General features: G+C 43.7%; 1 protein-coding gene across 2 annotated transcripts in view; it reads left to right on the top strand.

The window, feature by feature from the left end:
- NEDD9 (neural precursor cell expressed, developmentally down-regulated 9) overlaps nucleotides 1-24,010 on the top strand; it is a 107,120-nt gene that overhangs the window by 24,227 nt on the left and 58,883 nt on the right. Inside the window, exon 2 of one of the 2 annotated variants that reach the window (XM_055703878.1) lies at nucleotides 8,017-8,234. In XM_055703878.1, coding sequence (XP_055559853.1) covers nucleotides 8,232-8,234 — 3 coding nt within the window. In that variant the 5' untranslated portion in view covers nucleotides 8,017-8,231. The remainder of the gene's footprint in view (nucleotides 1-8,016; nucleotides 8,235-24,010) is intronic. The other variant, XM_014276505.3, reaches the window with a different exon arrangement.

Here is a 24,010-nt window from a genome sequence, read left to right as displayed (position 1 = left end):
GGGAAGGCGCTGGCTGGGCCTGTTGTTTGTGAACAGAGGACTCGTGGGTGATGTGATGGCTGGAGGCTGCCTTGGGCACAGCGATCACGAAATGACAGTTTTCCGTTGCCAGAGAAGTGAGGGGGGTCAGCAGAACCGCTGCCTTGGGCTCCCTGAGGGCAGACTTCAGCCTGTTTAGGAACCTGGTTGAGAGCCTCCCTTGGGAGGCAGTCTTGGAGGAAAAAGGAGTCCAGGAGGACTGGACATTCTTCAGGAAGGCAATCTGAAAGACACAGGAGCAGGCCACTCCCATGTGCTAAAAGATGAACCAGCAGGGAAGATGACCGACCTGGCCGAACAGAGAGCTTTGGCTCGAACTCAGGAATATAAGGAGAGTTTATGACCTTTGGAAGAAGGGGCAGGCCACTCAGGAGGACTAGAAAGTCATGAGATTATGCAGAGAGAAAATCAGAGGGGCCAAAGCCCCAATAGAACTTAATCTGGCTACTGCTGTAAAAGACAATTAAAAAAAAAAATGTTTCTATGAATATGTTGGCAAAAAGAGGAGGGTGAGGGAGAATCTCCATCCCTTATTAGATGCAGGGGGAAACACAGTGACAAAGGATGAGGAAAAGGCTGAGGTACTTAATATTAAAGACTGAGGCAAAGGCAGCGTTAAGACCAGTTGTTCTCTGAGTACCCAGCCCCCTGAGCTGGGACACAGGGACAGGGAACAGAATGAAGCCCCCACAATCCAAGGGGGAATGGTCAGCAACCTGCTACACCACTTAGAGCCACACAAGTCTACGGGGCTGGATTGTATCACCCAAGGGTACTGAGGGAGCTGGTTGAAGTGCTCACTGAGCCACTTTCCATCATTTACCAGCAGTCCTGGCTAACTGGGGGGGTCCCAGTTGACTGGAAGTTGGAAAATGCAATGTCCATCTACAAGAAGGGCTGGAAGGAGGATGCGGGGAACTATAGGTCTGTCAGTCTGACCTCGGTGATAGGGTTGGTTATGGAGCAGATCCCCACTTGCAAATATATTGAGAGGGGCCCAAAACAACAGCGTGTACCTGAAAGTTCACAAAACTGCGAAGCACAGAAGCGTATTTCAGAACGTCCATTCACCTGTTTCAGTTGCTCATGCCAAATTTCCCAATATTTCCCTGCTGCTCTGTGACAGGAAGGAAAAAGGCTGCCAAATGCTCCTGATACCTAGTCTAGTTTGTTTTTTCTGAGCACTGAACCAGCGTTGCTTACCAACAGGCCTGGCACAGTTTGCTCAGGCAGCTGGCTGAGCTCAGCCCAGGAGCTACAGAGTGCGCTGTTGACAGAGCATCCGGGTGCTTGCTGTGCCACACGGCACGCGGAGTGAGGCTGCAACGTCCGCACTCATCTGATGTGGAAAGACAAACAAATTCAATCCACCTCAAGGAGACAAAGGGTAGAAAAAATGATCTTTGGTTTCATTTCCCTCCTCTCGCTTACCTCAGGCAAGGCAGTTACCATCCTGGTGCAACCTGTCACCAGATCTAAGCACCTTGCATCAGTAGCATACGTGTTGCCCACTGGATTTTTTTGTGAAATGATGAGGCTAAATAACACAGCCAGCCACCAAAACTGCTCTTCTCCCTTGTCCAAGTGAAGCTCCACTGCAAGGGGAGTCCTGTTGATCCAAGTAGCCTGCCTGCCATCACCTGCACCACACGCAGCTGGTACTGCAGGGTTCTGCATCAGCCTGCTTGCTTGTACCGCTCAGGAAGGCTGAGAAGGTCCAGGTCCCCACTCCACTGATTCTCTCCATGCAGACAGAATACAGGTTGGAAGAACAACCAAGCATGGGGTTTAGACCAAAATATATGTTTTAAATATGCATATATATATATATATATATATGCACACACACAAAAAACCTTCCTGCCACATCTCAGTCTAGCACCCCTAGCATAAAAAAATGTTTAGAAATTAAAAGAATACCATAGCTACAAAGGCAAGGACTCTGAATCCAGACTGTGCAAATAGCCTTTATATCTGCATTTCTTAGCTTTAGCCTTTACCCATATGCATTTTATCACATACTAATTTTCCATAAATCCCATGCCTCATTCAGCGCCAATATTTTAAGTATTAGTCGGGGGCTGTGCCCCAGTAAGTATCCTGTCTAGAAGGCCCCTGCTTTATACGTTGTAAAGTCATAACGTGCTACTGAAGGAGCGAACGCAGTCTGTTGAAAGAAAAATCACGGTCTCTTGTACAAAAAAAAGTTTCCATAGTCTCAGATTGCATCCATAACATTTGCACAGTTCCTAAAAAATGTCTATTACCTTATTTAACCCCAGACTTTGAAAATAGATACTGCATGTTCATCTAGTTCCAATTAATTGTGCTGAAACATTTTTGGCCTGCTTTGCTAGAATGATAAGCAAGCACAACAACCAAAAGCAGAAGGCTATACTTAAATTAATCAAGTAGTGTAAGAAAAATGTTAAGTACAAGTAAAAAGGTTTTGGAATATTCTCCTCTCAATGTCACTGTTCGTTTTGACCTGAAAACAAATCTGGTTTTCAGTTAAGTGAGCCTGTGAGTAAAGCTGGGTCAGAGCCAGAAAATAGTTGTCAGTAGGTACTATCAGAAGTGCAAACATTTGGCTTTACTATCTTCAAAAAAAACCAACTGGTTAAGAATACAGGTATCTAAATTTTGATAGAAAAATCACATTTTAAATGGAAATGAAAAGCAGTATTTTAGATTTCATATTTCTCCCCCGCCCCCCACCCCAAAAAAACCCCAAACCCAACACAAAACAAAAATTATGAAAGAAGTCGATTTCGACTGAAAAGACATTTTAGAAATGTCTTTCCCCATCCGCTGAGAGATGAGAGGCTCATAAGATGCCTGATGGCAGGTGCAGCACATTCTGCCCTGGATGATGCTGAATGAACTTTCTGTGCTTCTCCTTCCAAAATACCATCTCTCATCACCAGGCAGATAACCACCGGGTGGACATCTACAACCGCAGCACTACCTGACAGCCAAACGTAAAAATAACTATGTAGTTCCGGGCTGAGGAGGACATACAGTATATACGGGGTAATGCATGCAGCATGAGAAGGAAACAGAGAGTGACTGAACAATGAGGAGAAAAGTTTTATGATTTAAGCAACTTAAGATTAAGTAAAGTTCATACAGATGAACTTGAATTTGGCATTGATTCATTTTTTAAAGTACCATCAGTATCATCAAAACCCACCAATCAAACAACGTTGATAGGATGCTTCTAACACAGTTTTCTTAATATTTTACAATAAATATACTGAAACAACAGATTTTCACTTGTGAAATCAGGTCTTGTGAGCAACATTTACACTTCCCTACTAAAGCTAGTGCAATAACCTGCCACGATTCCCTTTGTGGTCCTCCTCCCAGAAGGTGAGGCAGACAGCTTCCAGCGGCTTTGCAGCCTTTTGCAGAGAAAGGAAATACAGTCCCGATCCCTGCTTCAAGTCCTGAAGGAGAAATGACCTCTGGTAATGCGCTTCAGCCAGTTACCCTCCAGCTGGCTTAATAGAGGGAAAGGCATTTCTGGTTTAAGTGTGGTGGTTAAAGCTGCAGCCCAGTAGCAGCCATCAGGAGAGACCCATCCCATGCAGCCACTGCAGGAGCAGCTCTCAGCTCAGGAGCTGGGGTTGGCTGCCGGCTCTGTGCCTCTGGTTTGACCCCAAAGCCATCAACCCACCCAGTCAAAGGCACATGAACACCTTCAAGTAGGATCTTCCAAGTGAGAAGCATCAGGTGACTCTCACTGCAGGTCACTCAGGAATTTGGGTACATCCTCCTTAGGTTAAATGAAACGCACCTCTGCAATCTCCCAGCTCCCACACACTTCCTGAACAGCAAAACCAAACCCCCATTAATCAAGGCTGATGCCTCAGCCATCCATCCCTGCTTTTTACCAACTTTTCCCTGCTCTCCTCACCCCTGCCTACTAACACTTTCCTCTCCATCTCTGCACCCAGCCATTAGAACTCTTCCAACCAGTTCCCTCGTGAGCAGAGCAGGTTAGATGGTCATTTCCAACTAAAACAGTGACTTGTTTTCTGGGGTCCCAAGAATCCTCCCACCCAGAGTTGTCAAAGATGAGACCCTGCTGTGATGCAGAAAATGTGGACTCTGTTCCCAACGCCGCCACATATCTTCTACCCGGGTCTTGTACAAGTCACTTCAGGTCCTCATACCAGTGCTTGCTCTCTTGCTGCTACCTGCTCAGGTCACAAGGACTGCCTGTGTAGCCTGTCCCTCAGGCTGTTGTCCTAATTAGAAGCTAATAACTTCCTCCAGCACCTCATTCAGCACAAAGAGGCATTTTTCAGTGCTAGAAGAGCAGATACCTGAAAGAGTAACTTTCGAAATATTTGCTGGATTATTTTCACCAGTGTAAAAGGGAAATTCAGTGTCAAGCAATAAGTAGTCTGTTTGTGAAGCAAAGGCACGGAGCACTTGCTCTTTATGGAGCAAGAGTGGTGGGAAAAAACGCTGCCTTATGGCAGATCTGGAAGGCATGTGGGTTGTACCTTATTTTCTTTCCTCAGTGCCGTGAAAGGATACAAAGTAAAATCACGCAATATGTAGAGGGGCAGTTAGCCCTTTCAGTACAATGTTGTCCTTCTTTAGAGGAGGGGGGCTTTATGTTTGCCTTTCTTCCTTAAACACAGCTGACAAGGATTTCTTTAGTGTTTGTATTTTCAAAAGGATTTTAATTGGATCTCTCTTTCCATCATTTTTTAGTACTATGATCTACCCTGGTAAACCACGTGGATCATAGAGGGGTAATTTTGCTCTCGGTACCATTTGGTAAAACAAATGTTTTCTGTATACCTCAGACGGCACTACAGGAATGAACGCATTAATTGAAATGTAAGGGCAATAATCCCAAATTGCTCGTTTGAGAAACGCTGTTTTACTTCTGGACTGCTATTTGGTTGCCTAAGCTATGAAGTTAAGTCCTGGCCGAAAGCTTTTCAGCCTTTCCTTCATGGGATTTAGCATGAGGTTACTGCTGCCTAACTTGAAAGCAACTAATGCAACTCCCTTCAAGAGCCTCTTAAGCAAGCATGGGGGATGAATGTTGCAGGCGCTTCACAGGCAGGTTTCATGCCTCATTCTTGGGCAATGGAAAAAAACCAAACATACCAACAGATGAAATAACACGCCAACAGACTTCAGACTCTCACTTGATGCCCTTAGCAAAAGGCTGCCCTGCTTTACTCTGTTGCACGGATCCTTCAGCTGGTGATTCCCCCCAGCTATATGTTCCTTCCTGGGCTGAGTACCCACCAGCAGGTCAGTAATGTAACTCCAAAACGGCATTGCTTGGATCAAATACTTTGCCTGCCCTCCCATACTCAAGAGTTATCACTTCAGAAACAGCTCAAACAGCCTGAACTACACTCTTAATCCACAAGCAAAGGAATTGACATTGGCATAACTGCAATGGAATTGACGTTGGCATTACTGCAATGGCTTAACTGCACCCTACAGCTATGCCTGTAAGATTCCTCACACCTAGACCAACCCCAGAAGCATCAGCACATTTCCAGATCACAGGAGACACGCATGTTCAGCAGGAACATGAAACCCTGCACGAGCTGTTGGACCCCGTCACTCCCCTGATGGGAGACAAGGCAGGCACGAACTGCCCTTCCTCCAGGTCACACCTTGCAGAGGAAAAGTTTGGCTGGTGGGAAGACGGAGAGGGAAACAACTTTCCTGCTCTCCACTCTCAGAGGAAAGACCACAAGCAGTGCACGGCTCACACCACAGGGGCTGGAGAGGAGAGTAAAACGGTTGCTAAAGCTTCTATGAAACAGCGACCAGAGAGGTGACCTAAGAAAGGCCAAGAGTGGCAGCCCTGCAGCCAGGCAGCACACACTGCTTTCAGGAAAAGCCCCCCTGAAGTTGTCTCCCACCTGGCCAAACTGATCACATCCCTGAGCACTGAGCTCATACCCTGGGCTTGCTGCAGCAAGGTGCCTCTGGCCCCTCCACCCCTCAGGGCACTTGTTGTATGTGACACAGAGACGTTTTTGATCCTGTTGTTTAAATCCTCGGCCGGTTGGATGAGAGGTGAGAAACTGGGTTCAAGATGTTGAAGACATTTTAGAAGGCAGGGGGCAGGGAGAATAAACAACAACAACAACAAAAAACAACCCACAACCAGCAGCTGGCTGCTATTTGCACAACAGAAAAATAATGCCTTTTTCTTCCCTGGGAAGTGCTGCTTCTGTGCTTAAGGCACAGACAGACACAAAAAGTCCTTGCCAGGACATCGGTTTTCCTCATTTGTTGGGAGCAGAGAAAGGAGGCTGCTGTGCAGCTTTTACCAGCAGTCTCGCTGTCAGTGAAGGACCCTCCAGCTCACCCAGAGCCTTTGTTATAAATCTGTTTTGGTTGGGAGCCGGGGGAAGCATTAGTGCCACGAAGTGAGTGTATTTATAAGGCAGCAGTCATTTCTGCCTTGCTTTGTGCAGTTGTGTCCTCTGTAATTTTTGGACAAGGCATTAATGTTGTCTAGAAGAATTTGGTGTGGGAGAAGCCATACCTCCTGGGTTCTCTGCATGCTACTAAAAGGACAGCGAAAGGATTCTGAAGTTCAGGAGTCACTGACATAACCTCAGTCAAAATAAGTCAAAAGGAACAGAGTCATTTGTGACAACCGTTTTCCTGGATTTGGAAGTACAAATAGCAAAAGTTACTGAGCTCTTCAAAAAACCTAAGTGCGCAGTGTTTCCAAGGTTTCCTTCAGACTGACTCTCCTGGCAAACAGAAAAGATCCCAAAGCCAAGTAAATCTACTCAACTTCTAGCTCATCCTGCTTGTCGCATGCTAGAAGGATTACGTTATGGCTTACCGCAGCCGTACCCTCAGCCTGTCTAAAACTTCACACCCTCCACACATGGCATAAGCTCTTCTCATGTTCCTTTAACTCACAGTTTTCTCAGAAGCGTGCTCAGCTATTTCCTGACAACTCCCATAGGGTTTGGGGTGTCGTCGTCCCCCTCTTTTCCTTTTCGTGCAGTTCAGGTCTTTCTTTGAAACATGATGGGTCTCAGAAACAGCACCCAGAGGAGCTGGTTACCAGCAAGCAGCCACCTCCACACCTGAAGGCTCAGGAGGCAAATTCCAAGCACAACAGCAGTTTGTGTGTCCCTTATCAGCATAAGGGCAGGGCCTCAGCAATGTTATGTTTTAGGATACTCAAGACAACAAGCAGGTTTAAAGAACAAACCAAAGTGACCTCTGAAAGCACGACTGGTCATTTTAAAACTAGATTAATGATCTCTAGTGTAGAGAACAACCCTATGGTTTATGTTTGCATAATCCATATGGTGGCTTGGCTTTAGGCATTGTCTCAGTATGAAGAGCAACAAAAATATTTTTAAAAAGGGTAAGCTATTCAAACTCATAAAGTGTTATATTTTCAATCCATAATTGTGGATTGCTTGTGCTTTGGTTTATTGGCTGCATTTTCTCTTAAAGCTTGTCCAGTGAAGCCCACGAAGTAGCTGATTTTACCCTGGATGAGGTCTGTTTGACCTTTTGGTTTTCCAGCACAGAGCTGCAAGGTTAGGCTGCAGATCTGCAGATGAAGGAACTGTGGGAATAAGCATTCCAGAGCTATTGAACAGCTCTGGATATCAGCCTTCCTGATAAATGCATTGGGAGCAGTAAAGTAAAGGCCATGCAGCATGCATTGGTTTATGATACCTGCCAAAATTCCTTAGCCCTTAACAGGGATATAAATAAAGGTCATGCTGCTGATTAAAAACACATATCACTGACAGTGGCAAATCTACTTATAGTTGTATTTTAGAGAGGATCAGAGTTTTTCCCTGAGGTCAATCTTGTACATCATCAGGAGAGGCGTGCAGGGAAACCCTGCGCAATGCAGAACTGTTTGAATTGGCAGGACAGTAAGTAAACGGAAAGACATTTTCCTCCTTTGTTCATCTCTGTTTCATTGACCTTTTCTTTCAGAGGAGGGAAAAAAAAAAAGCATTTGGATCCATGAAGAAATATTTGGAACAAGGGAATCCTGCAAGTGCGGAGAAGTCCTACAACTGGGAAAAGCAAAAAACCAGCCAGTGTAACCACAACGCTGGATTTCCTATGGAGATAACCATCGCTGATGCACAAAGCTCCTGTGTTCCTTCGATTAACGTACTATAGGTGGAAGCCAAAAACACTGGATAATGGTAAGTTTCACTTTCTGCAAAGTCAAAAGCTGTTTTAATAGAAGCATAGCTGCCTTTCTTTTGAGTTCAGCAAGCAAAAACTCTTTCTTGGAGGCTGACTGAACACCCACAGTGTTCAGAAGTCAGGCAGAGCACTCCTTGTTAGGCTGGGTCGCAACCGGTCTTAGACCAAAAGTAGCAAGAGCTGGTATCCTGAGTAGGGGCAACACTGCAGGTCTTGGTAGTAAATACATCTTTACTGAACATAGTGCCAGGAGGATTGTCTCCGGTGAAGGAGGGGGAGCCTTTAGTAAATGGTATCTCAGGGGATTGGTGCAGCCCATTGGGGTACAGCATCTAAGTACAAAGACATGAGCAACGTCATCCACCTCTCCATTAGAGGAGAACTTTTGAAGATTGTGGTCATCAGTTCTCGTATTTAAGGGAAATTTCTAGATGTCAACAGGAAGCATTCAGCATCTCCTATGGGCAGTCTAAGACATTTTAGGAGGCCTTGTATCCCACCACTCTGAAACCTTCACAAGTTCCTGACTTCATGCTCCCTGTCTGCTGGTCCACGGCACTACAGCAATCCAGTTCCCACACAGAGGACACCACCACAGGTAAGGCAAGCAGGCCTAGGGCTAAGACAGCGAAAGACCAGGAGATAAGAATGCTGCTGACCTACATATTTACAGAGTATTTCTTCTCCCTATCAGCCCAATATGCAAATATACAGGCATGTCTGTGCATTACCACACACCTACTCTCCAGTGTTTGAAGTCTGGATGGCCCTTGAGGCAAGAGTCATGTTGTGCAGAACAAAGCACTTGTCAGCACTAACTCCATGCCATCATAAACGTTTTATCAGTAATGAGACCAAATTGGAGCTGAACAACAAGCTTAATTTTGTTCTTTAGCTTTCACCTCTGAAGAACAGGCTTGGAAGCTACATCCTTACACAGGCGATAGAAAAGATAAGGAAGCACATTTATGATGTAATTAAAGTAAATCATGCTGGCCTCCCAGTAATGAACCCATTTCGAATTATCCTGGAGTCATCTTATCTTGCATGTGCCGCTTCAACACTTGTTTAAGGTGCTGCCAGGGTGCCTGTCATCAGTAGGACAAGGTTGCCAGTAGAAACTGTGCAGCAGAAACCTGAAGACAGGCTTGCATACCTGTCTCTTGACTCTCTAGCACCTTATTCACCCTTGAGAAAAAAATATTTTAAAAGAAAACCACAGTGCAATTTTGAAAGGGATCTGGGTGAAAGAAATCAAACAAGAACTCAGAATCAATGATTTCATGAGCAACATAAAAGATTTCTTCATTTGTTCCTGCTTTGAGGAAAGAAATATTTTCCAGCTTTCAACATCAAACAGCCCCAACATAAGGTTGTTTTTTGGCTTTGTTTGATAGAGGGGGGGAATCTCAAAAGTTTTTCTTGGAACCCCTTAAGTTCCCAAATCCAACCTGCCTCTCTTCATATTTTTCAGTGATTCTTTTAACAGAGGTCCTTTTCCAGAAGCCATATTAGTTTAAAGTTTACTCTTTGTCCTTCACCCCATTTATTTTCCTCACCTTTTACTGTTCCCACTGTAAATGAATGTCATTATGCCCCTTTTTAAAGGAGATAAGTGCATAAATAACCACCAAAAATGTGCCCTGCATAAGTCCTGTCAGTTACACAATTAAACATGTTCTCTTTTGCATGATGTGTTTTATTGAGGTATAAATCAGGACTAAAAGGCAATTTAGCACAGACAGGAATTTTATGGAGGGGGGTGCAGATCCCCTGGGCTCGTCTGGAAAATGAGAAACATACTCATAGATGATACATCTCGCCGGGTGCAAGATTCACAGGAGCTACAGAGCACTCCGTCTAGACTGAGATTTAACTTTCTCATTTAAATCAAGTGAAATAGGACTGTGCTGGATGCAATTGCATAAAACCTTTCTGTGTTGGATTAAGGAGGTTTTTGCAAAGCCCAGTCACACTGAAGAAATTGTGCGGGCAGAATGGAGTGTTGCCAAATCACAGGGAGTAAGCAGGAGCCGAAAGGTAGCAAGGACTCCCCACGTTTAGCAAGGTTTTAGCTGCACTCACTTTCTTTCTTCCACTAAGCAGAAGCCTTCCTTTCTCTCCTGTTACTAAGGCAGGCAGATAGATGCTTGTGGCAGGCTTTGCTTTCTTCCAGTCAGGACTCAGTTGCAGACCCTCCTCATTTCTCTCTAGGAAAGTATAAATTGAGGTCAAATAAAATACCTAGGCTTGCTTGCATCCAGAACGTACCTGGGAAGAGACAGCAGGACTCAGAGAGAGCTTTTCCCTCATATCTCAGGATCTGACCAAAAGCACGACCCTCCACTTGGGCTCAGTGTGCCCAGCTAGAAGAAAGAAGGGAAGTCTTGCTTTTCAGCACCGCCCAGCAGAGGTGAAGTACATGTCTCGTAGCCCAGCAAGGAAAGGAGCAGGATCACTCCATCCTCCGTTAGTCAATGGAAAAAGGGCAATCACATTTGTCTCCGCATCTGTCTGTGCAGGCATCCCATCTCACTACACCACCCAACCCCATAGTCAGGATTTACAGAAGGAAGGGCTAATCTTTGACCATCTTGCTAGCATCAGTTTTATTTCTCCAGCCAGCCCTGCACTCAAGGGTGTAGTGCATTAGAATCCACCTCACCTAATAAAGTTGACTAAACCAAGTTGTTCTCTCCACAGTCAACAGAAACTGGTATTAGACTGAATAAGCCCTGGAAATACCCAACTCTCAGAATCTCAGCTAGGCAGGATAAATTTCAGCCTCCCTGCCCTAAGAAATATAATTTGTACCCAACACCAGCACCTTCCAAACAGCAGCAGACCAAGCTCTGCCCATGCATCTTAGCGCTTGCATGGTAACGGGGCAAGGGCAATGGTTTGCCCTCTGTGCACAACCCAGCCCGTCTGGCACAGCTACGCCTGGATTCAGGAGAGCTGCGTAACCAAATTAAATTGTCCTCTTAACTACTCATTAGGAGGTAGATGGCAGAACAAGGCACAGCAGTTCATAACAAGCTGGAACAAGTCTGCAGGCTCAGATGGCCCCCCAAGCAAGTTACATTTGAATCAAGTACCTCCCTCTTGACATGCAGCACGTTAAAGCACACAGCATTAATATTTCATCCTTACAAGCCTTCCACTGTCCAGCACTGCCAGCTCACGATACATTTTCTGGAACACAAAGACTAAGAATACGTGCTGGTTTCTACCGTGCCATGCCAGCTCCCAGATTTTACAAGAACCCCAGCATTCGATTATTTTTTGTTTAAGAAAGCTATGTATTTTTTACTCGGCCCTCAGTGCTTTATCTGCTTCTGCAGTTCAGGCAACAAAGCCAACCCACCTGGATTGTGCAGGCAGCTGCAGCACAACAAGCCCTTCCTGAGGATGTCCTCTCCCAATGCGTTCATCAGGGATTTTGGCTGCACATCCCCGGATGCTTTGCACTACAGTAAACAGAGCTGCTCCATGACACTTGCTCAGGAGGTGAGGATGCTTTGCTGGACAAGAGCATCGGCTTCCAGATGAACATATACACCTCACCTAATTGTTAGGGCTTCCAAACAATAGCTAATCACAGGGTTGGCGTCATTAGCAGGTCCTGAATCAGGTTTCAGTAGTATCACCTAACCAAAGTGGCAAGGGGAGAGGCCCCTTGCCAAGGAGGGGAGGGAAACTGGGATTAATAACTGTATTAAAACCCACAAAGAAAGACTGGGAGGGCTGGAAGAAGTTCACATAAAGAGGGTGAGAACTGACAAGAGAGCACAGAACCTTTCAACCATCTGTTTTGTTTTGTACTTTAAAGGTGCAGTAAAACTTATTTATACCCAATTCCTTAGTTTACAAGGAAAGCAAGTTGCCTTACAAGTTTTAAAAGTAGCCTCAGCTGAGCAGCAGTTCTCCCAGCCTGGATCCTGGGGATTACATCTCACTCCATGAATAATACTTTAATTCAAGGGGGCCATAGTTTTCCATCTATAACCTCTACCTCCAGTTGACATAGATAGCTTATTCTCCTCTCCGTTGAAATACAGGAAAATGAAGGCCTGAAGTAGCAACTGCCTGAAATACACCCAATTACAAAAATGTTGTGTGCAGAGCTTTACGTTATTTAAAAATTACCATGGGGAAATTTGGGTTTAGTGTCCAGCGAGTAAAGCAGCAAGAAAAACAGAATACCTCATAATGGATCTTGAAGAAAAATACCAAGTACTTGGATTTTTATATTTTTTTAAGGAGAAAAGAAAAGGGGAGGGGTAAAAAAGACAGTCCTTCAAACCGGATTAGAAGCAGAGTCAGAAAACATACAAACCTGTGATGTGGATAGGCAGTTTTGGTATGCTTTCCATTTGTTTCCAGTCTGCTGCACAAGTAGTTCATCAACACACATTGGCCGTGGTTTATCTAAAGGAATCCCTCCAGGAAGCCTGCCCTTGGGAGCGGCTCCTGCATTTGCTGTTCTTCAATGCAGCAGTAAGACCTCAGAGACATCTCCCAAGTGGGAAGTCCATCCCCTGCAATACAGTAGTCCTCAGGAGATGCTGACAGACAAAAGAAGCGCACAAAAAAAAGTCTATGCCCACTCTTTTTCATGCCTGTGTTCAAGTCAGTAACTCCTAGACTACAGCCAGGTAAAAGTTTAAAGCCAGCTTAGTCCTCTTTCCTTTCCAAGCATGACAAAGCGCAAGCGAGGCACATCTCAAGCTCCAGCCTACTGGAAAGCAGCAAGAACCAGAGCTAGAGAGACTGAGCTGAAGTTTGGATTATGGATTAATACAACCTTGATCAAATGGAGAAAGTATCACTGAGTTACAAGGATGACTGCAGAAGAGAGAGCCCAGGGACACATTCACCGGCTGTTGAGTAACGCAGTATTTAAAGGCTGGGCTGTTCCAGCTTCAGTGACTCATCACACAATTTTTCAATATTACCTTGCCCAATTAAAGACAGCCTCTAGCTGTTATGTTTCATTGTTCTGTAGGGTTACCACAGCGTGTATGTGGATCACAAGAACTCACATGAGAAGCAGCCAAAGTAAATTGGAGCAAGATATAGCATTTTTTGGATGGCCATTTTACATAAACCCCTATTGCATGATCACCATCAGTATTCTGTTGGAGAAGGGGGGATCCAGAATAGCAAACTAAATACAGATACACACAAAAGGGCTGGAATAGATCAGTGCTAACATCTAATGCTCAGAACCAACATTTTCACGGTCAGAAGCATCAGATGCTGGGGGGAAGGCAGGGAGAAATCCCTTTTGCTTTTCTCAAAGTTGAGCTGGCTGAAGCCATTAGTGCTGAATAGCACAAACGGAAAACTAGAAGGAATCAAACCCCCTTCTCCGCACAGTTTCTCTAACCTAATCCGAGCCAGAAATAGTCAGATTTTCTTAAGACAGACAGCTCTATAACACACCCAGCAAAGACTGAAGCTAAGCCACCCGGCGAGGCAGCCCACCCTGAGAGCTGCCCGAGCAGGTTCCCCGGTACCACAACACCTGCAGGCTAGGCTCACACTCAGGGTAAACATTTGCCTTTCAAAACAAAAACAAATGAAAGGCTTTGGGTTGCTCCAAATGAACATAAATATTTTCCTCTAGGAATTCTTCTGTTGTGATGTCTTAGTTGGGGGTTTTGGGTTGTTTTATTTTTTTTTTTTTTTGACTAACAAAGAGCAGGCTGGAAGTGAAGGGGCTCTGTGAAAATACCTTAGAGCTGTATTTGCTTTAATCCTAAAGCAAAAGGATCCAGCATCTACTTAAGTCCCATGAATACATGCATTTCTTAGCAGCGAGATTAGAATGCCATTAAAGAACATAGATTCACCAGCAAGATTAAAATGCCATTAAAGACCATAGAATCACCAGTCTGCCTACAAATTATACTGTCTTCGCTCATAATGTCTACTCATTTCCTGCAGTATTTTTAAGGACCCTTATTTCATTTTATTCTGTTTTCTCCCTTCTCTCATTCATGACGTTTCCTTATGCTCATAATTATTTATTTGGCATGGCATTTTGTTGTAAGAGAACAGCCAAGCCCTGTGTGCATAACATAGCAAAGAATTTCCACTTTAAGAGAGCTGGACTTGTAATTTACAGACGGCACAAAAAACTAATTCAAAGAGTGAATAACCTTAAACTAGAAAAGCTGAGAGGTGTTTTCTGTGTATGGCTTTTGGCAAGTCAAATCAAAGTCATATCATCACTTTCAGCTTTTGACAGCTTTTGCACTTGACCCCAACCCCGACATTGCATCTTGAACCTCTCTCTGCTACTGAGTCTGAAAATACATCTTAACTACATGCAGCTTAAGGGGACTGCAATGCCACCAGCAGCTGCACCCCAGGCCTGCTCAAGGAGAGACAGGAAACACATGAGGTGGCTTGTCTCAAGACCTCTGCTTAATAGCATACAGACAAACCCAGGTTCATAATTGTCCTCCAGGCACCCAGAACTTCTCCCAGACTCTGAGTGACTTTTTTCACAGTTGAGCCCAAAGCCCTTTCCGATTAAAAGAAAGACTTACTCTTTTCACTACGGTATGGAACTTGCCTTAGTGTTATGACCACACCGTACTTGTCCAGGCCACGCAGCAAACAGAGGCACGGGTCCCTCCATCACACAGGCAAAGGATGATGGCAGTAACAGGGGCCATTCCTGCCTGCCCTCAGCTATGCAAACCTTAGCAGCTACGGACACCTGGAAAAGGAACTGCTTCCCTCCCTCTTAATGAACCATTTGAGCTACAGCCATTGTTTATTCAAGAACCTAATAAGAGATGTCTGTGGCTATTTTCTACTTAACATCATTAGTTAAACAGAAATTGATTGCAGATGGAAAACAGCCATTGTGGTTTATTACCAATGATTTGTTTCCTGGCATTTAAGGGCAGATATAGGTTGGCAGATCTGTTCCCTTAGGCTGCAGACACTGCAAGGTGTGGCCATGCTCTGTGTTTACAAGCTATTATCACAGCTCATTGTTGGCTTTTTCATCTTCAGGCATGTCTAGCAAGGCTTAAAGGCTCTGTGTGAGGGAACATGAGAGGAGGTTGGTTTGTCTGCTATCAGCCAAGGATTACTGGTATGCTTTAGCTACCTCTTAATAGGAAAGCTATTCACCACAGGCAACCCTTACTTGCTTTCAGCAGAAGACCTCAGCAGCCTTGAACAGAGATGAGCAAAAGGGAACATAAATGGCCTTTATATGTTTTAAGTCTTTCAAGTGAAATGGAAAAGATAGCCCCAACCCACAAAACTTAATGTGGCTGGGTCTTGCCTCTCGCTGCTGTGCTGTGCCAGACCAGACCCCACAGAACTACACCTCCACTAACCAGGATGAGAACTTGAACTCTGTCAGACCCATCTTTCTGCATTAACACTGAAATGTATGCAAGATGCCACTCAAAATTTTCATCTGGTGCCTATTAAGAATGAGACCAAGCTAATTACAACAAGCAGTGGGTGTTCTATCAAGCAAGCATCTTTAGAAATCTTTACTGGCTCCCAGCATGTAGTGGGAAACAGTGCAAAATACCACTGTTGAAAATCTTCTCTGGAGCCTGTCTCAAATTTCTGTACCACCAGATTTCCCCATTCTCTGGCTTTTCCCCTCTGCTACTCAAACGACAGGTGCCTGTTCTGCAAGGTATGGCATATGCTCCGTTTTGAGGACTTTGCAAACAAATGACAGCACTGGTGGGGTCTTGCAGGACCTGAATCTCAGCTTTTAACTATACAGGATACCTACAGCTACTGTAAGAAGTTACTGGCAGGTCTCTTTTACAGTGTGCTTTCACCATCTGACAGAGCTTCCCTACCCAGCCTGACAGCTGGAGGACAGAGGAATCACCGTATTTGATACAACTAACCCTCTGTCTATTCCAGGCACTGGTTTTGATGTAAAACCAGCTGCCTTGATAAGACACAAATAACCCAGTGGTTCCTCCAAGGGAGAAGTTTGTCCCTAACCTCCACTGGTTACGTGTCAGTTCATGCCTCAAGTCTGAATATTTATAGCCCTTCCAGTGGCTTCTAACCCACGCCTACCATAAAGCCATCACACACCTGCTGGTACCCAGATTGCCACTGGGAGAGATAAACTCAACGGAAGCAGATTAATTGATCCTCCTTCCAGATTCCCCATGGTCCACATGACCAATTGCTAGCCTGAACCTGGCCATCCTTGCTCTCCATGACCATCCACAAAGTCATGCCTTCAGAAAGCCCAGAGACAGCAAAAGCCTACTTATCTCTTTCTTTACCTTTTTTCCCCCCAGCAGAAAGTTTCAAGGAAAATGTTTCCAGGGAGTTACCGAGTCCAGTTGCAAAATACTTTCCATAGTGCCGTATATAGCAGCTGATGTAGTTAATGTCTGACATAGATTGTAATGTTTTAAATACAAAACTCAGTGCTGACCCTCCCTAATGTTACATTGCATTTCAGTCTAACATCTGATTGATGACCCAAATTCAGATCAAATTTGCAGCAGGTTATATGCAGGACATGTTTTCCAGCAAATCTAGTTAGCCCAACTAAATCCCCCAGATTTTACTTCTACATGGCTATTTTCTCTGTAGTATAAAGAAGAATATCAAGTGCCATAACTGAAATTTTATTATTTCTCAATAATAAGCACCATAAACAAATACTTATTTCTCAAGACTTAAAGGTATATCTGATGTCACCATCTGCACAATTTGGTACCATTAACAAACGCATTAGCACTGCCTCCTGTGTGAGCTTGTCCAAGGGTATGGCATTTGTTAGCTTGTTCAATAGCATTACAACCAACTTGCAAATTCAGATTTCATGAGGTTTTGTTCTCGAGCAGCAGGACTGCTGGCAGCATTCTGTATGTTGTTGTGTGCAATTGTGTGTGGTGGTTTGTGCGATATCATCTGCAAGATTTTATTTTAGATCATCCCCTCCCCTTGTCCTCACCAAAATATGACTAGACCCTCTAACAGTAAGAATAGATTGTACAGTAGATGACTGCAAGCTAAAACTTCATGGGGCCTCAAAATAAAACTCCACTCTATTTTCTGTAGAGAAAGAATAAAGAGTCAGCTGCGAATACAGTAAGATTAATGTATTAATCATCTGCTGGCATGGCACACTCTGGGAAAGAGGCTAATTAAAAGGGATTTGTGGAAGGTCATCTAGGATTACTTTCTACTAAAAGCTGTGGCAAGACATCTGGGTTATCAGTGAATTTTGGAAGTTCCAATTAAGGTGCTGGAAAGCAGAAGCTGTACCAAGAAACTGAGTCCTCCACCTTCCTCTACACTGGAAATATGCTCTTCATATTGCTTCTGCAAGCATTTCTGGCTTTCGAACACTTGGAAGAACAAAAACTGGGGCTCTATTCTCTCCATACCCTAAATCCTCTTCCCATAAACTATTGGCATAATGACTTCCATTTACATCAGTGACATGGCCTGATGAGGGAAGGTAGTAAAGTTCTGCTGATTTTATTGACTGAAGCATGTGATACGCAGGACTTGTTTCCCAGCAAAATAAACTATCAATCAAATTAGGGAGCTGAAATCCCAGCTCTGCTCTTCTAATGGCACCAGGTATGAACTTTGCCCAAAACACATGGTCTCAAGTTTTTAAAAATAAACACTAGCTAATGAGTCTGAGGGCACCTCCTTTTCCATCTCCTGTCCAATGGAGATACTGCTGTGCACTTCAGAAGCAGGTGTTTCATACGCCTGGGTTAACCTGATGCCAAGAAAAGCCAGCTCTTTCCTTGCATGCAGGGAAGGAAAGAGCTTCCTTATAAAACATCTCTATGCATGATCAAAATTGTGCCTAACGACAGACAGATGCAGTTAGTACGTGTTTTCAGAAGCAGGTGTCCTTCAGAGTGCCATTTAAGAGATACAGACTGTGTCACTGAGGGGGAACCCTCCTATGAAAAGAGCTCAGGTGCTCCGTCCAACCAATCTCAATCACAAGCGCCAGCATCCGTGCAGGAAAGCTGCCTTGCCACCCTTCGGACCATCGCCAGGCTTCTCACCTTGCCTTCAGAGCAAAAGGAGCTGCACTGTCAGGGCCACCCCAGCCCACAGTTCAGCTGAGGAGCAGTGAGGGGTGGTACAGAAGAGTAAATTCAACAGATAATCCTTACAGAGAACACAAACTGTCATGATAGAGCTTCCTGTTTGGAAATGGCAATGTCTCACATCCCCAAGCCAGAAAGACTAGCAAACCTTCCTTACAGAAGCAGCAAGAAACAAGACCAAGAACCCTTTTTCTTTGCTCAGTAACAGCAAGGAGGAGAGATACTTCATGGTTTTGTAATGCCCTGAGAGCACAAAAGTAGCTGCATGCACAGCTGTGGTTTGGTGGGATGAATGATGATGTGCATTTTATTTATATTTTGAATTACTGAAGGATGATGACTAGAGAGGGTCATCAGCCATCAAGTTCAGACCCAGGTCTGAAGCAGTTCCAAGCATTTCAGAGCACAGGGTGACAGGCATGGGACTTGGTTTTTGCTTCAGGTCATTGGAGAGAAAATGGTCAGCTACACAACTTAGCTCTGGAACCATCCCGGAATTTGTCTAGATTCATGGCCTTGGCTTGCACCCATTAGTGGTAAAAACTGTGAGGGAAAGTGCAAGGGAGGAAGAAAAGATAAAGTAATGGCATAAATTCCAGTAGCTCCTGGAAAAAATACATTTGACCTTTATTATCTACTAACTTCTAACTCTGACGCTTAGCTCTGGTTTTTGCTTTTAAAATATTGTCCCTGGCAGAATGGAGTCCAAAGAGAAAACAGACTCTGGAAAAAGTGTGAGACTCTGGGGAGACAGTTATTTACTGGCAGTTTCACAACCGCCCCTGCACTTCTAATGAAATTTCATTTGTCAAATTCAGTGCAACTTGGTGACAAGCCAAGCTTATTCTGCCTGCCTTTTAGCTTAGAAACATCCTTTTGGTCTCCTGCTCCCAAGCAATGCCTTTATTTCATTTGAGAAAAAAAAAAAAAGTTGCAGCTTGTAGTTAAAAAGCTCATCTTGAACTCTCATGGACACGATTTCTTATTGTAATATGAAAAAAGAAGTTAAATTTTTGAACTGGTGTTAACACCATGCATAATAAAACATGCTCCTCACCATGAGTACTTCAAAGGGAAATATATTCAGCTTTGGCAAAAAATATCCCACAAATGGTTGTGATTTTATATGGACTCACCACTGTCTGGGATGAGGCCATCTAACAGGAGTCTGGACACAGCATCCTTCCAACTTAGGATGAAAGCCATAGCTTCTACAGTGGGGAATGGATCTTACTTCTTATTGATGTTTTTTAATATGTGAGGCCTGGTTTGTGTACATAGTTTGCGTTACATTCCAGTGGTAGGCAAAACAGCTAAGCTATTTTGATTCTCCTGGTTAAAATACTACTTTAAGCCCTTTTAAAGTTTTTGCATGTTTAGGTCTTAGGGCAGAGTTGTCAACAGAAACAGTCACAGGTTTTGTTTGGTTTTATGAAAAAGGAGAATTAAAAAAAAAAAAAAAGAGTGAGCACAAACAAACTGATTACACTTCCCCCATTGTTCAGGAAAAAAAAAGAAGAAAAAAAAACCAGACAGTGATTTATTTTTCACAGCCTGAATAGCTGGAGACAGAGAGCTGATATATGGCAAGGAAATTGCCACCCTAAACAAGTTCCTTTGAGCAATTTGATGATTTTTTTTTTTTTCTGCCTGAGTTATGAGCCCTTGGAATGCACATACCATTGATTTGTTTGGTAATTTGCACAAACGGCTCTTCCTGAGTTCTTAAAGCCAATGTATATCCCAGAGTGGAAATATTAGCACGATACAGAGAAATAGAGTCCGATTGTTTGCCAGAGTCAGGCTACCTAACCTTGCAAATGCACATGAGTAGCTCTGGCTTCTCCCACGATCAAAAAGCATACCCATCCTGCAACCAAAATATATGGGTTGTCACACACACAACAACGACCATGAGGATGTATGCATTCATCTGCCCTTTGCTGGAGCTTGAAACTTCTAAACTACCCGAATTCTCATGGAAGCATCATTGCTGTGGTATCAAACACCTCCTGGTTGCACAGCGGGTGGTGTGACCATCTCTGTCATATGGGGTCGCTTCTTCCTGATGGAAATGTTTTTTGTGGAGTGAGGTATTTTCATTTGGCAAAGAGGTTTGTTAGCATCTCCCTCTAAAATATAAATATAAGCATAATCATAAACATAAACAGACAAACACCACAGTTTGACGGGATGAGATTTGTGTGGGTGGTTTAGGTGCCTAATTGCCGTGTTCTGCACAAAGCCTGTGGTTTGCACCCTGAGAACCCAGACCTCAGCCTGCAGACGCTGAACCTTGTTATCTCTTTCATTCAGCTCCAAACTGCTTCGTGCATAATACACATTAAATACTGGTCCTACAGCAGGCTTGTTCAGAGCAACCACCCAAAATCCACTCAAAACCACAAAATCACGCTCAAGAGGAGACTAAGAGGACCATGCCTCTCTTTTATCAAGAGGCTCAATGGCTAAATCTTATTTCTGAGACACCAGAAGTGAGAGCTCAAGCCTTTTTCCACCTGATGTGAAACAGGGGCTGGATGATGGTTTCTCAAACTCCTAGGAGGCCACCTTAGCCATTATGTTACATGTTATCCTGGAGTGGTCCTCCCGCTGTCTCACTAGATGGACTTATTCCACCCTGCTTCCTCACCTAAACTGGGACAGCGATAACACAGAAAGTGAGAGGGTAGATCAGTAACCCAGCTCACATGGGATGTGGAGGCTGGGCATCAAGCTGCCTTCCAGCAAACATTCAATTATGTCAGAGACACCCACCAAGTTCCAGCAGGGAGTAAGAGACCCAAACCTTAGGATCCCTCTTCTTCCAGCGAGTTCTTTGCCTTCCCTAGGGCAGAGTGGGCAGGCTCCCTTCAAACCCTCCTTCTAGTACCTTGCCAGTCTCAGAGGCCAGGGGAGTGACCCACTTTGACTGGTGTTGCTCACACCCTCCAGCCTGGAGATGTATGGCCAGCATCCTCTCACCTCCATGTCTCTCACCTCCTCCTACGGTGCCACAGTTCTCAAATGGAGGGTCTGCTCTTGCCTTTTGGTGCACCCTGATTTCTAGCAGTAGTGGATTAAGTCCAGTGACTCGCACAGCTCAGCACCCTGTCTAAATTGAAAGTAATCCTTGAAAACTAGGGCTGAAAGAGACCTCATGAGATCATCTAATACCATTTTTTTCCCAGAGAAAGCATCTGATATCCCTAGGCTAACCCCAGCATGTTTACCTAACATGCTTTGGAAAGCGTATGAGAAAGATCATAACCTCGCCCGGATACCTGCTTCAGTACTTTATACTCCCAGAATTTATCTTTTTTGTCTTATAGTCAACTAACTAATCTTTGCTTCACATTTGTTTTCTTCCTCTTCCACCATGTATGAAAGAAAATATTAACTTGGTGTAGAAATACTGAAACTGAGTTTCAAAATTAAATCTTCCCACTGAAGCTAGTAGTTAGTGGACAATTTTGCAAAGCAAAATGAAAGGGAATTGCTAAAAAAAAAAAAAGTCATCTCTTAATGCTGTGTCGCTGTGTATGGGGCCTCCTTTTAAGCTTTGCTGTTGATTTGGCAGCTCTTTGTTTATTTTGAAGGGATAAGTTAAGCAGTCAAGGATGGGTAGGAAAAGCCTGAGGCTGAGATTACCATGTAGCTTTCTAATTAGACCGGAATGAAAATAGGTCTAAATCCATTGAGTATACAAAATACGTTTGCATACTTAGCAATTGATAATAATTATGGTTCCTTATAACAACAGTAAATGCCTAGTTGTTATTTTGTAACCTAAGGCAAATGAGTAGGGCATTTGTTTTACTTAAGCTGACAAAACTTGTAAAAGAGGCCACCACAATGACATTCCAAGGCACAGGGAGAGCTGTCATTTTATCTGCTGGCTGGTAAAAAAATATATGATTCCATAATGTTATCCTACCAAATAGCTGAGGAATTGCACTTCTCACTTGCTGGAAGGATCTAAGGAACTAATCATTAGCTGAACAGTCTAATTTGGTCCAACCTCAGCACTGTATAAATAGTCATGTACATCAGCAGTAAAAGAACAAGCAACTTATTCTTGAGAAACCAATGGAAAAGTCTGACCCTCATTTCCTTACACAGAAGAAATCACATAAAAGCATTCAAGCTGAGATTCAAAATACTTTAATACAGACAAACTATGCAATGAACATGTGTTAACTGTCAGCCAAAAAGTACCTAAAAATCCATCCTAGTTATCTGTGGAGGGAATAGGAAACAACATGTGGACATTTTATATAATGGATGATTGTTAAATGCTGACCTTTTTTGTTGGGTTCTGATTTTAATGGTCAGAACTTGATTATGCAGGAAGAGGCGAGATTTTCAGCTGCACGAATAGAGGTTACGCAATAGCACTACCAAACCCACAAGTCCGGTTAACATGTAGATAAGTAGAGATTTGCAATGACACCTATGTTGGAAGCATTACAGCAACCACACGTACTCCCTTGCTTTTAGTTCTGAAAGTCAACTACCAATGCAGCCTACGCAGATGTGCAACAGGACAAAATAGTACTTCAAGGACCAGTACAGTTTGGTAAACTTGTCAAACTGAATCTTAAATAGATCTACAAAATGTATAATCTGTATGTGAGTGCACCTGTGGGGTGGGGATGTGCTTCCTAAGGCAATGAAAGCTTAAGGGATAACATACATATTTCTTAGAAAACTTTACCATGTGCATGTATGGCCATTTATCTGAACTTCAGAAACTTCAAACTCTTGACTTCCAGGGAGCCAAGGCTGGTAGCTCATCCAGAGCCTAGCCCAGTGAGATGAAATTCCAAATATCCTCTGAAGTCCTTGAGGTACATAAAGCACCATCTTCAAGAAAACCATCTCTTTGGCATGCAGAAATCCCCTTTGCAGCAGTTGTGCAGCTGCTGCATACTGAACATGTTGGGGACTTGTCGGGGACTCTGCAAAAGCAGATGATCTATCTGCACGCAGGAGTACCCCTGCACACTTTATGAGCCAGCTTCTTTCTGCACTTTTGGTATTTGGGATTAAATGTTGGCAACAGATGTGGTTTGCAGGTCTGTGAGATATTTAATTTATGGGCATTCTCAAAGCAAACTGCTCAGATTTCCAAGGATTTGGAAGATTCGTATGTATTTAAAAATACTTTATTGCATTTCTGTGGATGAGTTCCAGATATTATGGTGTCCTGCAAATGCTTCTAGCTACCTCCTTTATGGCAGCCTGGATTTTAGACAAGGTCTTATTCACAACAGGCATAGGTCCTTTCTGGCACTACCTGAGAGAGCAAGAACTGTCTGGCTGGGAAGGGGGACAAAGCCTTAACCTTGTTTTGCTAATGTGAATTAATAAACTGCTTCAGCTGTAAGAAAAATGATAATGAGTAATAAACATGAAGTTTTTAGTCTTCTAGTGAATGGTGTTTACAGTGATGGACAGTCATGAAAAGATTGGCCTAGAGGAATGAGAGGTGATAGCAGTCCAGGCACTCTCTGGAAGACGGAGAAGTAGAGCAAGAGCTTACATTTTTTTACATGTTAAAAAAAAAAAAAAAAAAAAAAAAAAGAAGAAAACCTCAGTTATTATAGAGATTTTATTCTCTGTCATTTAAAAATTCAGGAAAAAATCTTTAAAATCTTAGAAGACAA

Source organism: Falco cherrug, chromosome 3 (genome assembly GCF_023634085.1).
Source record: "Falco cherrug isolate bFalChe1 chromosome 3, bFalChe1.pri, whole genome shotgun sequence".
Taxonomy (NCBI): Eukaryota; Metazoa; Chordata; class Aves; order Falconiformes; family Falconidae; genus Falco; species Falco cherrug.
The sequence above is the reverse complement of the archived record's forward strand: the minus strand, read 5'-3'. Positions and strand labels throughout refer to the sequence as shown.